The sequence below is a fragment of the Ahaetulla prasina genome, chromosome 2 (assembly GCF_028640845.1).
Source record: "Ahaetulla prasina isolate Xishuangbanna chromosome 2, ASM2864084v1, whole genome shotgun sequence".
Classification (NCBI taxonomy): Eukaryota; Metazoa; Chordata; class Lepidosauria; order Squamata; family Colubridae; genus Ahaetulla; species Ahaetulla prasina.
Genome location: NC_080540.1, coordinates 155,937,442 through 155,957,697, shown reverse-complemented (window position 1 = coordinate 155,957,697; position 20,256 = coordinate 155,937,442). Strand labels below are relative to the sequence as shown.

The following is a 20,256-nucleotide window of genomic DNA, read 5'->3' as shown; positions in this document are numbered from 1 at the left end:
TCCGCATTGTGTCTCTCATAAACCCACTTGTATTCCTGCAACACACATGATGCCTCCTCCCCACAGGGAGGTATGCAGGGATATTGTATAGGTCAGGAAGAATGCACAAGGATTCATGAGAGGCGACCCATGTATCAGGGAGGGCTCATGGGGTACATGGGAGATGGAGTGGAGAGGGCATGGGGTGCAGAATGGGTTAATGTCCAGCACAAGTACAGAGGGGCTGGGGAAGTTGCAAAGGTTGGGGGACACTTAACCAAGCAACTTGAGACCTTCCCGGCCAGCTTCCCCATTGCCAAAACTCTCTGTCGGCTTTCCATAAGAAACGATTTTTCTTGTGGGAGGTGGCAGAAGTGTTGCCAATCATGATTGAGTTTATCTTTCGGCTAGCTTCCCCACTGACTTGTGAGAGAGAATAGTGGAAATAACATCTTGTAATATGGCTGACTGGCAACAGTGTGGCAGTACTGAAGCAGTCACTTTCCCAAATTTCATTCCCAGGGAAGTAATGAGTCCCAACTTATTTGAGGTAGTTTGGTTCAAAAATTATTGCCCTATGATACACCACTTTTCTCAATTGAAGGTTTCCGGCAGACACAAGAGATTTTGTGGTATATAGATATTTTCAACATAAACAAAAAAAAAAGTCTTATAAGGTCTAGACCTTTTTCTCCGCTAATAATAAAATAGGAAAGCTCGGACTTTATATACCAACTCTGCTATCTTCATGGATGTAAGGATACACAAAATCCTTCTTATTACTGAATTATCTATCTCTATTAAGACCTGCTGAACCTCAGATTTCATTGCAAAGTAATAAAGTAATAACTCCAGACACAGAGAACTATACACCATAAAGGGAAGAGCTGGTAGCATTATAGTTATTGGGCCTTGTATTATCAAGGGTCAAGTCCAGGGGTGAAATGCTCCCGGTTCGGACCGGATCATGCGATCCGGTAGTGATTGGGACAGGTAGTTCGGAGAACCGGTAGCAAAAATCCCTGCCCCCCCCCACTGCCCACACCTCGCTGTTCCTCTTCTCTGTCCCTAAAGCACTTGGTGGCGATATAGCTGCAAACTGCTGCGGCACTTCAAAGGGCCACACTACAGCTGATCAGCGCTGTAGGAAGCTAGTAGACTGGGGCCTCTATTTTTAAAGAAGGTAGACCGGTGCCTGCCAAAAAAAGGCACTTGGTAGACTGGGGCCTCTCAGTAAAAGGCAATTGGTAGACGGGGGCCTCCATTTTTAAAGAAGGTAGACCGGTGCCTGCCAAAAAAAGGCACTTGGTAGACTGGGGCCTCTCAGTAAAAGGCAATTGGTAGACCGGGGCCTCTATTTTTAAAGAAGGTAGACTGGTGCCTGTCAGTAAAACGCAATTGGTAGACTGAAGCCTCTATTTTTAAAGAAGGTAGACCGGTGCCTCCCAAGTTTTGTATACTTTATTATTTTTATTATTTATTATTATTGACCATGCCCATTCAGTCACCTGACCACCAAGCCACACCCACCAATTAAGCCACGCTCACAGAACCGGTAGGGAAAAATTTTAGATTTCACTCCTGGTCAAGTCTACTATTAATATCACATCAACGGCCAAGTCCATTGGTCTTCACTTACTTTTGCCTTGTTGGGGGAAGTTCATAGGAGATCCATTTGTGTAGACATTGTCCCCTGAGGAAGGAGCAGGTTTCAGTGCTGAGGCAGCAGGTGAAGAGGGAAGGCCAGTGAAATTAAAATGGTTGTTTGCTTCCATTTCTGAAATAAAAAGACATTCAAGAAAGACTTAAAGGTAATACAAAGATGCATTTTAAATGTGCATCAGTATACTGCATATGTCACCTAGCTGATGGATGTGAACTACAGTATGTTGGTTTCCATGGTAAATTAGAGATTTGAAACCTTAACTTGCATCAAATAATAGGAGCATGCCTGCGGTAAAACTGAGTTTTGGTAGAACATTTGGTATACCAGCCCAAGTCTGCCAAAAATAATTGATATTGTACTGTATATAGAATTAGCAATCAATACAGCATGTGGCCCTGGTAACCTAGTAATACACCCTTTCTGTCTTACTAAAAAAACATTAGGTTGAAACCCCAATTGACGAAAGCTGACAGGCAGAGGTGAACAGGCTGAAGTCAATTATCTTTGACTTTGTCTGGATGATAAAACACCTGGAATGAGTTTTAAATAAGTTTTATTTTGTTTCATGCCTTTAATATAGTTCACTTATTGTTGGGTATTGCTATTGTATGCTTTTATTAATGTTGCTTCTCCTTGAAAAGTTATGCAGGTATTCCTCAACTTATGACTGGTCACATAGCAACTGTTCTATGTTAGCAGTCCCCCCCCCTCCAAAGGTACTTATGATCTGGTTCCAAAGTTCTAATGGCTACTCTGCCACATGGTCACATGATTGTATTTCAGGTGCTCAGCAACCAATCTGTATTTACAGCAAAATGACTGTGATTTATTTTTTCCCCAAAAAATCAGCACTTATTTTGGGTTTTGGCAAAAATACCCCATAACAAAAATGGGTTCATTTAATGGCTAGTGTTCACTTAAGGATTGCTGTAAAAAAGGTTGCAAAATTGGGTCGGTCAAGTGGTTGACCCCTTTACGACCATCACAACCTACAACCATAATGGGCAGGCTCCACTACAATTGTAAATCCTTGGCTTATGACTGTAGTGCAGCCTACCCATTACAGTCGTAAATTGTGATAGTCATTTAATGATGATTCAAAATTACAACCTGTATTCAATCAAAACCCTATGAGCACATGTTCACAATTTGGGCAATTCTATCCAACTGATGTAGGATTTTTTTTCTCCCTCCTGTATCTTAAGAAGAAAATGTTTCAACTACTAATAAAAGCAAGCCTGGCTGCAGTCCACTCTGCCAATAGAGGCAATCCTCGGCTCATGTTCATTTGTTCTACAACTGTTCAAGGTTGCAGCAGTGCTGAAAAAATTGAATGTATGACTTGTCGTCAAAATTCCAGCCATTGCAGCATTCCCATGGTAATGGATCATGATCTAGGTGTTGGGGTCGCCATTACAATGTCCTAGTGAGTCGTATCATGTGATAGGCCATTTGCGATCTTCCCTGCTAGCTTCCCACAAAGTTTTTTCTTTATTTTTCACATTTCTGTATTGCCCATCTCCCTCAAGGAGGGACTCTGATGTTAAATGACAAAACAGTACATAAATTAAAAAAAAATAAAAAAAATAAAAAGTTTTAAGAAGAGGCAAGACATTAAAATTAGTTAAAAGATGCAGCTTTAAGGTTACTAAGGAAGCCGGCAGGGAAGGTAGGAAATTATGCCACTAAGTTGCTCCCACAGCATTTTTTCCCCAATGAGTCTGCCATGGACTATGAGATCGAAGGGAACTTGTACTCAGAAGCACCCCCTGCCTGCTCACACTCCCTAGTATATGCCAATCATCTTACAGGCCCTCTCATGGCCTCTGCTAACCCTCCTGTGCTTTCTAGCACCACCCTCCCCCTACAGCCTTCCCCTATGCTCCTTACCTAAGACTCCTGCCTCTTCCCTCATAAAAATATGCAAGTCCTAGGGTTACAATGGCTACCAGCCAGCTGGGATTTCTGTCAGTAAGTGATGCATGTACATATAGTGGTCACTTACCATCTACAACTGGAACCAGCAGTTTCCTACCACTAATCAACATGGTCGCTAAACGAAAAATAATGTGACTATGCTGGACTCATGCCACTTTCACTCCCATTGTTAAGCAAATCACCACTGTCATTAAGCGAAATATCATGTGACCATGACTTTTAATTTCACTTCATTGTTCTCCATTAATTCTGCTTATTAGAAGCTGGTTATGAAGTTTGCAAATGGCAATCACAGGACTATGGGACACTGTAATGCTTGTAAATGTGCACCGGTTGCAAAATGCTTGAACGGCAATTATGTGATTGTCGAATGCTACAATGGCCATAATTGTGATGATTAGTTGCAATGCCTTTTTTTTCCAACCATAACTCTGAATGATTGCTAAACAAGGCTATCACTAAGCAAGGACTACCGCTGCCTGTAAAGTTAACAGTCAAGAACTGCTTCTTTTTATTACTATTTTGCAAGATGAAAAAGAAAGAAACTAGAATGAAAAATCAATAATGACACAGCAATAGCACTTAGACTTATATACCACTTCACAGTGCTTTCCAGCCCTCTCTAAGCGGTTTATAGAGTCAGCATATTAGAATCAGAAGGAATAACGGCTAAGAAATCCAATGAACATACTTTAAAAAAAGGAAGAAGAATACACACATTCATATAGACTTGAGGATAAATATAAACATTTTCAGATTTCCTGTCAAAAATGTATTTCTACATATAAAATGAATCAATTTCTTGTGATGACTTGCCATTTGTGTTAGGAAATATGCAAAGTAAATCAGACTCAAATTTCATATAAAAGATTGTGGGTCATTTTCTTCAAAAATTAATTCTCAAGAAAATGTTAGTATTAAGTTTTTAATTTGTCCTATGGCACAATAAAGATAGTTTATTGGAAAATCTCACTTCTTCCTTCACAAGAAATTCAGCTAGAAAAATGCTGTCTGTGACTCCTTTGGAATTTAGTTGTGTCTGTAGGATAATTTTGTGAGGGTTTCCATGGATTGTTTGGGTTTCTACAGCAAGGCCATCTGACTAACTGCTCCTAGAAGTAGACATACAGTAAATTCTAAACAAGCCACAAATAGCAATAATCAGCAGAATTTCCAGCAATTTCTCTATGATCTGACAAATACATTGGGCTGGTTTCCCAATAAGCTATTTTTATAGGTTACAAATCATCTAAATCATGCTTAATAATTAATTTGAGAGTCAATGAAAAGGCTGGATAATCCCAGAAAGTAAGAAGAAACTCAATCAGAAACTGATGCATTTGGTGAGGGTGACACCATATTCTGAATGCACTTTAGAGTGTGTGTGTGTATTTCAGATTCTAAAATAAACTAAGAACATGTCATGAATGAAGTACATATATACATGTGCACGTGTGTACTTCATTCATGACATGTTAGTTTATTTTAGAATCAGAACAACCAAAATGTGCAAAATAGACAAAAAAGCAAATCAGGGTCCTGTTCTCAACTGCTTATTCAAATAACAGAGAATCTATATAAACACATATAACACCCCCTCTGTGTGTGCGCATAATTGCTCTGCTGCTATATTTACATGGTATTTGTTAGAAAACAATGCTTTCAGTCTATCCGTGATTGCTAAAAGTTGAAAACAACTTGATGGCACATTATCATTATCACACTCTGGAAAGCTACTATTATTTAAAAGAAACTGTCAAGGATTATTTAGGGGGAGGGGATTCCTTAGTGTGGGGGTCATTATAGACAAGCACCTATGTCTAATTTTTACATCCTAATATAGCAATTACTAGTAGAATTCCCAGCAATTTCTTTCACGATATTTTTAGTGGACAGATTGATTCTAGCAGCAGAAAGAGTAATGCTACCTACGTTTTATGAGTCTCAATCATTCTCTCTAATCTAGTAAATCATTTGTTTGCAACTCAAGTTCTTTTTTTAAAAAAATAATTTTTATTAAGCTTTTCACCCTTAAAAACAAAATGAAGAAAAAACACAACAAAAAACAAAAAACAAAAGCACATTAAAAACACATAATACACATAGTGTTACACATATTTTATAGCTTGTCGTATCAGCAATGGTATATGTTATCTGTTCTTTTTTACTCAATCCTATACATACTTATAGTTACATTGGTTTCTATTTACCAATCCAATAATTTACATTTCCTAATTTTAATTTAGTTAGATTAACAATCCAATTTATAATTTTGATTTTTTCCCAACCAATCATATAATTTATCATATAATTTATTCCACACTTTGTAATATTCTAACCTCACCAAAAGTTCTTATTTTCAAGATAAACAACAAATTCCTCATTGTAACAGCTGAAAGCACCACATGAATTATTTTAATCATAAGCCCAGGACTCTAATAGAAGTTATAAGTATTGCTTGCTTGATACGCAGATTCAATGGCCATCGAGATTTCTTTAGGAGACAGCAGTTTGGGGTTTCAGGCAGATAGTGGCCCCAGTTGGTTTTCATATATTGAGCATAAACTGGTTAGATATATATTAGTGGCCATCATTGAGAATGAACTGATACTAATTTGGAGAAAGCCACTGGATAGAACCATGTAGACTGAAAAGCTAAGAGGCTTTCAGGATTGCAAGCTGGGAAATAATTTTGGGTTCCAATGCTGGCAAAACACATTTCTACCACATGTACTTCAAAGGCAGACTATTCCATATTGTTTATTTTGTTTTAAGAATTTTAGGAGTAATAATAGGAGTACAGTACACTGTATTTCCCCCTAAGACAAAAGAAACAGCAAACAAAGCCATCTGTTGTGGAAAAATTTATACCTCACCTTTTAATGTTCTTAAATAAAAGCTCTTGTACCAAAAAGATACTGTTGACAGCAATAATGAAAACAGAATAAGTATACTGTGACCCAAATATATAAAAATGAAAGTGCAAACTGTCACAAAAATGTGGGGATAAAGGACCAACTATTCTAGATTAAATTGATACAAAAGATTTTTCTTGTTGCTGAATGCAAAACTATACATAGGAAAACATGGAATTTTTTCTTTAGGAATGTGGATTTCTTTTGACAAGCAGATTCCATATCCATTCCAATTCTACCGGTAGAAGGCACTGAAAAATCACCTGCACATAGTTAAGTACATGAAAAAATGCACAATTTTAAGTGCCCTTACTGTCAGGCACAATCTTATGAGACTTATACACTCACAAGCATAAGAAGGGAAAGAGGTGATTAAAAAGGGGGGCAATTTTAAAGGGAGAAAACAAAAAATGTAGAGAATTTTAATACATATTTTTCCTTGCCAACCTGAAATCTATTCATGATCTGGTCTAAATAACTATTCCTTCGCAGATTCAACAAATCTCACACCAGGGAGCTTTTCTCTCACATACAAACACAATCTTTTATTCCTGCAATGTCATATCAAGCTCTATCATCTAAACTAGGAAGCTTCTATAACTGCAAAGAAAAAGGGAAAAGGGCAACAGCTAGAAAGAACACAGGAAATATCATTTCCCCATATCTTCCAAGGCTATATTAAGGGAATCCTACACCACTTACTGTTTCCCCTTCAAAAAAGCAATGAATGATATCTCAACAAGTGTCTGGAATCATAACATTGCTTTGAATATCCCTTTAAGGGCCAGGGTATCAAGAGAAAAACAGCTGCTGTTCCTGCACAGAGACAAGCTGGGCTGGAGTTGAGTTGAAGGGAGGTGCTAGGGAAGCATTGTAATTAAAGGGGAAGGCAGAATGGCTTGCTATAAAAAAAAGGCCAAGCAAAGTGGTTGAATTAATTGTAGTCAAGGGAGGAGGGGAATTTAAAGGGGAGGGATGTGATTAAACAGAAACACTGGGATAATGGTGAGCAGCTGGTAAGTCAAAGAGGCTTCATTTATATCAAAACTATATTTCTTTTATGACACTGTAACAGTGCATGTTTAAATAAAAGCTTGATAGTCTAAAGCAGGCTAGCATTTAGTTGAGGTACAGTTGTTTCCATGTGGACAGGAAATGGCATTTGCAAGTAACTTAGGTGAGGCATAGTCTTCTGTAGGTATAGCATTTTCTATTCTTGATTACCCTTTAACAAATGATTTATGGAGTTTATATAATCCTACACATCCTCAAAGAAATAAGAAATCATGTGCCTAAAAACTAGAGAATTCCTGATGTAAGTAAGGTAAAGGTAAAGGTTCCCCTCGCACATACGTGCTAGTCGTTGCCGACTCTAGGGCAGTGCTCATCTCTGTTTCAAAGCTGAAGAGCTAGCGCTGTCCGAAGACGTCTCCGTGGTCATGTGGCCGGCATGACTCAACACCGAGGTGCACAGAACGCTGTTACGTTCCCACCAAAGGTGGTCCCTATTTTTTCTACTTGCATTTTTATGTGCCTTCAAAACTGCTAGGTTGGCAGAAGCTGGGACATGTAAAGGGAGCTCACCCCGTTACACGGCAGCACTAGGGATTCGAACCGCTGAGCTGCCGACCTTTCGATTGACAAGCTCTACATCCTAGCCCCTGAACTTATTTTTCATGTGCTCTATTCTGCTGGCCAATCCTATCCCCAGACTTATCTTGAAATGTTATGCTTTCCTTTTCTATCAAAATTAGCATTTCTTAAAAAGGATACTTAAGAACTGTATTTAAAGGATCTGTTTAGTCTTGCAAAAATCCTAATGATCTTATCAGACTACAAAGAACTAAAGCTGTGAAATGCCCATCAACTCCATATTTAAAAAGTATTTGACAATAGCAGGTTTTTACCAAGAAAATATCTGATTTATTGGGGCTTTCCTTGTATAAGGAAAACCCCAGGTATTTTAATGGAAAATCAGAACTTTCTAAAAAGTAATAACCAGTTATGTGCAGTGCAAGGCAATTTACCAGTAATGCAACATCCAAAATGAAAAACTACAAAAAGAACATACAATTTTTAGGCAACAACAGTGATCAGCCACTATGAACTACAAAACTTCTTTATTTAACTGGATCCTTTAAAGCAGGGGTGTTAAATGTGCTTAAATCCAGCCCATAGGGCCGGCCTGGGAATATCAAAGGACCAGCCGTTGTACCTCTGCCACCAAAAATGGAGCTGAAAACTGGCCTCCAGCAGCACTCTGCTGGCTGAAAATGGGCCACGCGGGGGCCTCGGGTGACCCATTTTTGGCCAGCAGAGTGCTGCAAGAGGCCATGGAGATTGAAAATGGTGCTGGGGGGGCCATGTGCACCCCCCCCACGTCCCATCTCCACCACCACCCCACTCTCCACCCAACCCCTGCCAGCCTGCGGAGAACTACAATGCTGATCTGACCCTCTAAGAAATCCAGTTTGACATCCCTGCTTTAAAGAAAAGTATCAAAAAGATGGATGTCTTTTTTGTAACCTAGGGCTTCAAACAAAAAATAATTTTTGTTATTGTTGTTACTAGATGGAGCAAGGAGCAAGGTTTTGTTAGGTGTAAAGAATCAGGACCAATTCATACAGTTGCAGCATAGAAAATATATTCAAAGCTTAGATAGGAATCTAGTCAACTAATAATCAGCACTTAAATGGGGAACTCAAGAGGGGCTGGACTTGGATCTCTTGTGGAAATTCAACAACTCTAAACTGATGGTTTGTTTAACTCCGCTCCCAGTTCTGCCTGCTCTGCTACAGATTTCGAGCCCATTTTTTTTTTTACTCTGCAAGATTTGGAATTTCCCAACCTGGGTTTTGGGAGAAGTTTAAGGCACCTGGTTTATTTGTCTTTATTTTTCAGAAGTTTGAAGAAGAAATAAGAGAATCCATTCTTTAAGATTTCCTACTAACCAATAGGGATGAGCACTGAGAACTTTGAAAGGAAGTAACCACGTCATCTTCTGGTTCAGGATGTTACAGGAAAAAAAATTGGAATCTAGTCATCTATTTAGTCAATTTCAAAAGCTTAGAGAAGTACTAGATAGGATTTTAGGATTCATCAAGAAAGTTCCTTTGGTGAAAGAGAGCGCAGAATGGTTGGTAACTCAAACATAAAATATTGAAAGTACATCAGACACCAGTTTAATGAGTACTATAAAAAAGAAAGGAAATTTGGGAAATGGAAGGTATAATAAAGAAAGTGCAGACCAGACGAAGGGGCTAGAGGGAAGAAATGGTTTACAAGTTAGTATCAAGATCATTTACTCCTTCAACTAGACTTTCGGACCGCTACACCTCACCACAGGGAGACGGAACCGGTTCAATGGTTCCGTCCCAGGCGCCTGATGGACCCTGAGAGGTTTCTGACGGAGCTTGGGCCATTTCCGAGGGAGTTAGCCCACGGCTCGGCTGAGGAGCTGGTGGCTGCCTGGGATGAGGCTGCCGCTGGCGCCTTAGACCGCGTCGTGCCTTTGCGGCTTCTGACCCGGCGACGAACTCGACCAGCTCCTTGGTATAACGAGGAGCTGAGAGAGATGAAGCGCCGGAAAAGAAGCCTAGAGAGCGCCTGGAGGTCCAGCCGCTCCGAACCTGACCGAACACTAGTAAGGTCATATATTCAGACCTACCTAGTGGCGATCAGGTCGGCGAAACATAACTATTTCTCCGCACTCATCGCATCGGCAGATAATCGCCCAGCCACCCTGTTTAGGGTGACCCGCTCCCTGCTCACGCAGGGGGCTCGGGAGGACCCCTTACAGGGTCGCGCTGAGGATTTTGTTCAGTATCTGTCTGATAAAATCGCTCAGATTCGGGACGGCTTGGACACTGATTGGATAGATTCAGGTGGGATGGCGGAGACAGGTCTTGAGAATGTTATCTGGGCTGAGTTCGATCCTGTGACTCCTGAGGACATGGACAGGTTGTTGGGCAGGTTGAACTCCACCACATGTTTATTGGACCCGTGTCCCTCCTGGATGGTGCTGGCCACTCGGGAGGTTACACGAGGCTGGCTCCAGGAAGTTACCAATACTTCTTTGTTGGAGGGTGTCTTCCCCGCCGCTTTGAAAGAGGCGGTGGTGAGGCCCCTCCTCAAGAAGCCCTCCCTGGACCCGGCTGTTTTAGCGAACTATCGTCCAGTCTCCAACCTTCGCTTCTTAGCGAAGGTTGTTGAGAGTGTGGTGGCAAATCAGCTTCCTCAACACCTGGAGGAAACTGTCTATCTGGACCCGTTCAGTCCGGCTTCAGACCGGTTACAGCACCGAGACGGCTTTGGTCGCGTTGGTGGATGACCTCTGGAGAGCCCGGGACAGGGGTTGTTCCTCTGTCCTGGTTCTATTAGATTTCTCGGCGGCTTTTGATACCATCGACCATGGTATCCTGCTGCGACGGTTGGGGGGATTGGGAGTGGGAGGCACTGTTTATCGATGGTTCTCCTCCTATCTCTCTGACCGTTCGCAGACGGTGTTGGCAGGGGGGCAGAGGTCGACCCCAAGGCGCCTCACTTGTGGGGTGCCTCAGGGGACTGTTCTCTCGCCTCTCCTGTTCAACATCTATATGAAGCTGCTGGGTGAGGTTATCCGTGGTTTCGGGGTGGATTATCATCTGTACGCTGATGATGCTCAGCTGTACATTTCCACCCCGAACCACCCCAATGAAGCCGTTGAGGTGATGGGCCGGTGTCTTGAGGCCGTACGGGTCTGGATGGGGAGGAACAGGCTCCGACTCAACCCTTCCAAGACTGAGTGGCTGTGGGTGCCGGCGTCCCGGTACAGTCAGCTTACACCATCGCTGACTGTGGGGGAGGAAGTACTGACCCCCAGGGAGGGAGTGCACAACTTAGGCGTTCTCCTGGACGATCGGCTGTCCTTAGAGGATCATTTGACAGCCGTCGCCAGGGGAGCTTTTTATCAGGTCCACCTGATCCGCCAGTTGCGCCCCTTCCTTGACCGGGACGCCTTACGCACGGTCACTCATGCCCTCCTCACTTCCCGCCTGGATTATTGCAATGGTCTCTACATGGGGCTCCCCTTGAAGAGCACCCGGAGGCTCCAGTTAGTCCAGAATGCGGCCGCGCGGGTGATAGAGGGAGCACCGCGCTGCTCCCATATAACACCTATCCTGCGCGGCCTACACTGGCTACCAGTAGTCTTCCGGGTGCAATTCAAGGTTTTGGTTACCATCTTTGAAGCGCTCCATGGCTTAGGACCGGGATACCTTCGAGACCGCCTTCTGCCGCCGATTGCCTCCCAACGACCTGTACGCTCCCACAGAGTGGGCCTCCTCAGGGTGCTGTCGACCAAACAATGTAGGTTGGCGACCCCCAGGGGGAGGGCCTTCTCTGTGGCGGCACCAGCCCTGTGGAATGAGCTTCCTCCGGGATTACGACAACTCCCCGACCTCCGGACCTTCAGACGTGAACTGAAGACTTTATTATTTCAGCGTGCGGGACTAGCCTAAGAACAAAATGTTTTAGTTTAAATTTTAATGGGGGTTTTACTGGTTTTTACTTTTTTAGTGATCAGGCTATGATAATATTTAGTTTTAACTGGGTTTTAATGTTTATTTATTATATTGTTTTTATATTGTTTTTAATATGCCTGTGAACCGCCCTGAGTCCTACGGGAGATGGTGCGGTATATAAGTTTGATAAATAAATAAATAAAATAAATAAGATCCATCCTGGCAACCTGAAACACTAAGTAGAAGACAGTAAGATGAGCTTCAACAGGGACAAATGCAGAATCCTACACTGGATAGGAAAAAAAAATCAGAGGCATCAGGATAAGAGCACGTGCAATTCTGCATGCAATTCTGGGTTGCATCAACAGTTGGTCAGACTATCTAGAATATAATGATCAAATTTTAGGAAGAACACTAACAACTGAAATATAATAAGAAATGAACAATCAAAACAATAGGATGTTTGAAAAGTGAGCATATGAAGAACAGTTGGTATGGTTAGCCTAGAGAAAATGGCAAAATCTTCAATTATAAAAAGGCCTCTTGTATAGAAGACAGGACAAAATTGTTCAAAGTTTTTTAAGAAGACAAGAAATGGATCTAAATTACAAGGAGATTTTTGTTGGACCCCAGGAAAAATTTCCTAAGTATTCAACAGCAGAAGATATTGGAGATAGTAGATTCTTCTACACTGAAAGTGTATAAACAGAGGCTGCATGGCCACCAGTCAAGTATGCTATCTATACTCCTGTACTAGATAGGAAAAAGGTCGGCAACCTTCATCTGCATAGGAGTCGGAGACCATGCTGCTGTCCCTGCTGTTTCTTTCTCCTTTTCTGCCTCACAATTCACTCTAACTAGCATCAGGCAGGGGACTTGTTGCTCCACCTGTGCCAGGGCAGCTGGTGATTCTGTCATCAAACTGGCTGTCCAAGGTGATGAACTGTCACAGGAACAGTCAAATGAATAGCTGCTCTTCCTTTCTCTCTTGTGCGCTGGGTGAGGTATCTCTTTTGGGACTATAGACAAATTGATTTCAGGTGGCAGCTGCATCTGGCCCATGAACCATAGATTCCAATCCCTGGGATACAGGATTGATGATTAAGACTTGCAACCTTATGATATGAACTTCCTGCAAAAAATCACTCGATAAAGCTACAAAGAAGATCACGAGTCCTTCCATCTCTATTTAAAAACATGGCTCAATTTAATTAAAAAAAATAGGAGTTTCTTTCATTTATAGCACACATAAATATCATTGTTAATAAAATAATTCTATAAATATTTGCCTCACAAAGCCAATTCTCTCCAAAATGTTTGGTGAAAACAAATAACCAGGAATGGTTTACTAACAACTATAAGAAAATTGCTTATTCTGGACTAGTATTTTTTCAACCAGTAGCATGCATACCATTGAACCCATACCTCATTTCGGACATTAATACAATTGAGCGTGTTCAGAAATATTTTACAAGAAGAGTTCTCCACTCCTCTGATTACAACAAAATACCTTATGCCACCAGACTTGAAATCCTGGGTTTAGAAAATTTAGAACTCTGCCGCCTTCGACATGATCTGAGTTTAACTCATAGAATCATCTGTTACAACGTCCTTCCTGTTGAAAACTACTTCAGCTTCAATCACAACAATAAACGAGCACACAATAGATTTAAGCTTAATGTGAACCGCTCCAATCTTGATTGCAGAAAATATGACTTCAGTAACAGAGTTGTTAATGCCTGGAATGTACTACCAGACTCTATGGTCTCTTCCCAAAATCCCCAAAGCTTTAACCAAAAACTATCTACTATTGACCTCACCCCATTCCTAAGAGGTCTGTAAGGGGCGTGCATAAGAGCACCAACGTGCCTACCATTCCTGTACTAATGTTCCCTTTGATTGTATCCAATTTCATATAGTTATCACATACTTATGATTATATTTATGCTTATATATCGTACAGTTGTTTCATGCTTATGCTTATATATACTGTTGTGACAAATAAATAAATAAATAAAATTAATTGATGATAAACAGAAGTAATCCAACTCCACAAATATGTGATAAGCCAGGTAGAAAAGAAGGGTAGAGCTGCCATTTTCCAGTCAAGTGGCAAATGAAAAAGAACTAAGCATTCTGGCCAAACCAGACTGAGAAGTTTGGGCTTAGGAGCAAAACAAAGTAATTCTGTTCTAGCTCTCATTTGGATTTTTGTTAGGGCATAAAGGAAAATTATTCTAACATTGCTTCAGTGACATTTCATTTATTACTGTACAGTTATGGTAAAGGTAGTCTTCAACGTACAACTATTTACTTAGTGACTGAAGTTATAATGGCACTGAAAAAAGTATAAGTTGCTTTACAACTAGTTTCCCACTTACAACCTCACAGTGTTATCACCTTTGTAACCTTCCCACCTGGCTTCCAATAAGCAAAGACAATGGGAGAAACCATTGGTTCCACATGGTTCACTTAATAATCAGTGATTTGCTTTACAAATGTGGCAAAAAGTTCATAAAATGGGTTGTAATTCACTTAACTGTCATACTTAGCAACAGAAACTTTGGGCTCAATTGTGCTCATAAGTCAAAGACTACCTGTATTATTGAATGTTCATGCAAAAATTTAAACAGACTTTAAAACTTTGAATTGCTTGAAACTCCCTCAGGCTGACAAAACCATTTTTTCCTTTGCTGAAAAATAATTTTAAAAATTGCTGGAGAAAAAAATATTTTTCTCCAAACATTATCTGCCCCAATATAACTTTTCCAATGTAAGATTATTTACATACATCCATATATTCCCAGTTATTCCCCAAATATATGAACTGAAGAACAAATGTAAAGTATTAAAATTGTAATAATAAATAAAAAAGGATATGGTTTAGTTCAGCGGTTGCCAACTGGTGGTCCATGGACCACTGGTGGTCCGTGATAAAATTTTGGTGGTCCGCAGAAAAATTATTTGCATTGGTTATATTGCACTAAATCAGGGGTCTTCAAACTACGGCCCCTGGGCCGGATACATGCAATGAATGTTTGTGTTGCTACAGAGTGTCTCCACCTTTGGGGTCTTTTTATGCGGGTCGGAGGGGGTCAGAAATTCTGACTTGGGGTCTGCTTCAGCCTCCTGATGCGGGGCTTCGGGCGAAGGCTGGAGGGAAGTGCCACTGGTGGTGAAGAGCCGGAGGGCCTCATTCCAGTGGGACAGCATCATGGCGTGGAACTGGCTGACCATCTCAGCCTGCTGAGCCGCCAGGCGCCAGTACCTGGCCTTGCACTCCCACAGGTCTACTTGGAAAGGCTATGATCCTAATTCTCAATGAAGTGCTTCTGCTGAGCCTCCTTCTCTGTCAGATCCAATTTGAACTAAGCGGTTTTGCCAACTCTTTCTCGTGGTGGCTGCTTAGCTCCAGCAACTGCTTCCTGTTGGGGCCCTAAGGAGCCTGGGTGGGAAGGGGAGGAGTGGCTAGGAGGGGAGGGTGAGTAGAGGCCGGAAAGGTGCCCCTCGGACGTGAGTGACATTAAGTTGGCCACACCTACCCAGCCACATGACTACCCAGCCAGTCATAAGGCAGGTCATATTAGTGGTCCACGGGATTTAAAATTATGAATTTAGTGATCCCAGAGGTCCAAAAGGTTGGGGACCCCTGGTTTAATTAGTACAAAGCCCAATTTAGGGTACACAAGGCTGTCAAACTCCCTGCCCTGGGGCCAAATGTGTTATGCGCTGGCCATACCCACGCCCGGTTTAGTGAAGGGGGGGAAGTCCTGATACGTCATGTGACACCACCATGATGACCTGAGTTTGACATCCCTGCTCTAACAGATATCAATGAAAAGTTAAGACTCCTTCAATTTCAGCTCAACTCCTGGTCATATTTACCGTACTTTTCGGAGTATAAGACACACTTTTTCCCCCTTAAAAGAGGGTGGAAATGTTGGTGCACCTTATACACCGAATACAGCCATTTTTGGCCTCCCGAAGCCCCACCCTGTTCGCAAAAACAGGGCGTGCAGAGGCTTTAGAAGGCCTGCAAAGTGCTACTGTGGGCTGGGGAGGGCAAAGGCGCCCCCGTTTTTGTGAAAAAACGGGCAAAAAACGGGCCCGTTTTTCACAAAAACAGGGCACGCAGGGGCTTTGGGAAGCTTGCAGAGTACTCCTGCGGGCCCAAGGAAGGCAAAAACTTTTTCTTCTTGCTTACCTCTTCGAACTCTTGGTGCATCTTATACACCGGTGCGTCTTATAATCCAAAAAATACAGTATGTAATTTTATGTAGTTTTCTGTAAATAAAAATATAACAATAGTTTGCTAATATTTTCCCCTGGAATTATTTTCTGACTTCGTAATCTATTTTACAGCACAAACGTTCTTTTAAAGTCCATCCAAATTCTAGCCAGGCTTGACTCTGTTTAGTTCCTGAAATCAGACAAGTCAAGTCAGGTGATGCCACCTGCTGAGACACCAAGGAAAGGATATCAGGATCTCTTCATTTCAAGTGTAAATTATTTAAAGTCTTAAAAAGTATATCTTTATTGAAAATCATTTTACCATCTGGGCACCTTTGAAGCTATATTTATGCAAGGTTATCTTCCTCTGTCTTAAAAACAACTTAGAATAAGAGCCATGAGAAAATATTTATGTGCAAGAAACACAGTAGTTAATCCTTTTAAGTTTAATTAAGTATAAAAATATGTCTACCTGAAAGGGTTGACATCTTTGAGCAAGCTTGTTAAAAATGGATCACTTTCTAAGTTTTGCCATTTTGTTAGATTAAAAGATACGCAAACGACTGCCTAAATCTTATATGTGTTTAAAAGGTGATATTTTCAAACTGCAGGAATTTTATTTACTTCCTTAGTTCCCCATAGAGAAACAGGGATAATTTAATCACGGAGTTTAGGGATAGTTATAAAGCGAAACCCTTTCTGATTAAAAAGAAAATTTCAAAAAGCAACAAACACAGCTGCCATTTCCAGGCCACTTCCTGCAAGGATGGGGGAGGGAGCAGAAGAAAAGGATTGTTTGCATCAGGTTCAGCACACATGATTCAGCAAGGGAAAACAACAGCTCCCAGCATTCATTCACCCTAGAGCCACTTAAGGCTCCCTCCCACTATGCCTGCATCCCACCTCCACCCACACAAAAGGCTCTCAGCCTTAGCCATTATCTACCTGAACTATTCTCTCAGTCTCCCAAAACAGGTATATTGGCCTTTCCAAGAATTTTAAGAGATTGCCACGAAATGTATCACCTCAGATTATTTTACAGGCGAGACTCTTTCTCATAGGCATGGTACGCCCATGGAGAAGGGGGGGGGGGGAAAGGAGATTCCCCATCATCAAATTGCACCTCCCCCACCTAAGTATGTCAGCGATGATGCCAGAACCTCAAGCTCTGCCACCACCATCAAGAGACCCAGGTTCTTCTCTCATATATGCCCAGCGAAAAAGGCTCCTCTTGCCAGCCCCAATCACACTCCAGGTACCAATGGATGCCGATCAGCCAATACAGGAGCTCCGGGTACCCTTTACCTGTTTCCCCCCCCTAAAGCCGTTTTTCTTCCCAAGCTGCCTCTGCAGGGAAGGACCCCTAAGAGGTGGGGCAAAGATCCTCGGCTGGCCCACCTCTTCCTCCCACCTCCCCAATAAAGGCTTCCCTTAACCTAGTCACGCTCGTCCTGCATCCCCAGAAAGCCCCAACTATGGCCTCCCTTCCCCGCAGCCCTCCTCGCTTTTAAAAGCGGCCAAAAGATGGGGAGTTTATTCGCTCGCCTCCCGAAACTCCTCTCGCTCGAGGCTAATCACCGGCCTCCTCCTTCCCTCCCCACCCCCCAAAAAAGTGAGGAACCCCCCCTCCCCAAGTTTTCTAGGTCCTTCGCTTCACAGACGAGGCTGCTGCGGTGATTCAACGACTCTCTCTCTCTCCTCGCCTTTTCTTCAACCACCAAGCCAGGCCTCCCCGGCCGGCCGTGTGACCGGCTTCCCAACACTCCCCGTCGCCAAAGCCGAAAGCTCTCGAGTCTTTCTTCCCACCAACAACACCCCCCCCCACACACACACACACGAGAGCCGCCTTTTAAACACGGGAGAAGCGCGGCCGCCCTGACTTTAAACCCAACCACCCCCCCACCTCCACATTCCCACCCGGCTGGGCTTTCCCACGAAAACGTTCTCGCTCCGGCTCTTTTTCCCCAGGAGGCGGCGTCTGCTCTTCGCCCCCGGCCTCCCTCTTCCCCACCCCTGAGGGATGGCCGCCAGGACTTCCCATCAAACCGCCGGGGCCATTACGGCTCTCCCCTCACAGCCATTCCCCATTTCTCCCTCTCCCCCCCCGCCCCACAATCAACCCCAACCCCACCCGCGCCTCTTTCCTCACCGCCCGAGCGGGGCGAGGGCGGACTCGTTTCCCGGCGGTCGCCAGACCCCCCTCGTCCGCTCCGCCGAAGTAGCGCTGCTTGCTGGTGCTGCTCCTCCTCCGGGATCCGGGCCCAAACTTCCTTCCCTCACTTCCTCTCAGAAGAAGAAAAAAACCGGGGCCGCGTCCCAGGCGCCCCGCGGCCTCCTGGAGGAGCTCTTTTCCCCCCCCTCACCTGTGGGAGGTGTCAGCCGGCTCCCCTCACATGGCCCGCCGGAGGAGCAGGGTCGGGCCCTGCGGGAGGGGGGTGGGTGGGTGGGTGTGGAGAGACCCGGCCGGGGCCGGCGAGCGGAAGGGGGCTTCCAGCCGAGGCGAGCGCGAGCCAAGGCAAGGCCGGAGCCAGGCCAAAGCGGCCGTTGTCGTTGTTGCCCTCCTGGTCGTCGTCCCTGGCCAGGAAGCCGAGCCAGCTTGCGAAGGACCGAGAGAGCGCCGGGACCACGGTCGACGGCAGCCGCCGCCACTGCCTCCGCCGAGGTCCTAGCGCCCGCCGGGCCACCCGCCCTAGCAGCGCTGAAGATGGGAGTTCGGAGGCGCGAGCGCCACCTCTGCCGTCAAAGGGGGACGCGCGGCCTAAAGGAAGAGCGACTCGCTCCGAGATCGCCCTCCCCGTGCAGGGGAAAAAAAAGGAAAAAAAAGCCAAGCCTCTGAGGCGGAAGAAGCTCTGGGGAGGGAAGGAAGGAAAAAAAAAAAAAAGAGCACCCAAGATAAAGGTCTACTTTCTTCTGCGAAGGAGGCGTCGGAGGGATTGGGATGGCCGGCGGGGGAGAGCCGATGCTCCGCAGGCCACGCGTACAGTCGTAGCCTTCTCCCGCTAGGGCTGGGCTTGAGGAAGGACCCTGGTCTCCAACTCTGGACAGCCTTCCCCATGAGATACAAGGGAAGAGGGTTAGCCTCAGTTCACCGTCCAGATTTGGGAAGGGTGTTGTTTTCTGATTAAGTAAAGGCACCCCGGGTACGGTTCCCCCGTTGCTTCATTTCTATTTCACAACAAATCAGGATGACAGAAAGGAACTCGGTGAGCCACATAGTGACTGAGGTGCTAAACCAGCACTTCCTTGCCCCGTTGTGTCCTTTTGCAACGCTGGCTCCAACCACTGTCAGGTTATCGAAGGGTAAGAAATAAGAGTGCAGGTTACACTTACACGCCACTTACAACAGTTCATTTAGTGACCGTTCAGTCACAATGGCACTGAAAAAAGTGAGAGTTTTTCACACTTTTTTTTTTTTTTGCATTTATATCCCGCCCTTCTCCGAAGACTCAGGGCGGCTTACACTATGTCAAGCAATAGTCTTCATCCATTTGTATATTATATACAAAGTCAGCTTATTGCCCCCAACAATCTGGGTCCTCATTTTACCTACCTTATAAAGGATGGAAGGCTGAGTCAACCTTGGGCCTGGTGCGATTTGAACCTGCAGTAATTGCAAGCAGCTGCTGTTAATAACAGTCTGTCTTTGCAGTCTGAGCCACTCAAGGACCCACTCAAGGACTTACGACCATTGTGCCATCCCCAGGGTCACATGACATAACAGTTGGCAACTGACTCATATTTATGACATTACACCATCCTGGGGTCATGTGGTTACCTTCTGCGGCCTTATTTATTTTTTATTATTTAAATTTCTATACTTACAAGTGAACTCACTGGAAAAGCCAAATTCACTTGAAAAATCATGTTACTAACTGCAGTGATTCACTTAACTGTGGCAAGAAAGGTTGTGAAATGGGACTAAATTCACTTAACAACTGTCTCACTTAGCAACAGAAATTTTGGGCTCAATTGTGGTGGTACATTGAGGACTACATTTGTTGCGCATGGACCATCAAGCTAGCTTCAA

General features: G+C 43.6%; 1 protein-coding gene across 3 annotated transcripts in view; it reads right to left on the bottom strand.

The window, feature by feature from the left end:
• Positions 1-20,256, bottom strand: part of BAZ2A (bromodomain adjacent to zinc finger domain 2A) — a 76,299-nt gene that overhangs the window by 39,703 nt on the left and 16,340 nt on the right. The window contains exons 1-2 of one of the 3 annotated variants that reach the window (XM_058170612.1): positions 18,593-18,967; positions 1,619-1,756 (exon numbers count right to left, since the gene is read on the bottom strand). In XM_058170612.1, the coding sequence (XP_058026595.1) occupies positions 1,619-1,754 (136 nt within the window). In that variant the 5' untranslated portion in view covers positions 1,755-1,756; positions 18,593-18,967. Of the gene's footprint in view, positions 1-1,618; positions 1,757-18,378; positions 18,562-18,592; positions 18,968-20,256 lie in introns of those variants that run through there. The other 2 variants (XM_058170613.1, XM_058170614.1) reach the window with 2 other exon arrangements.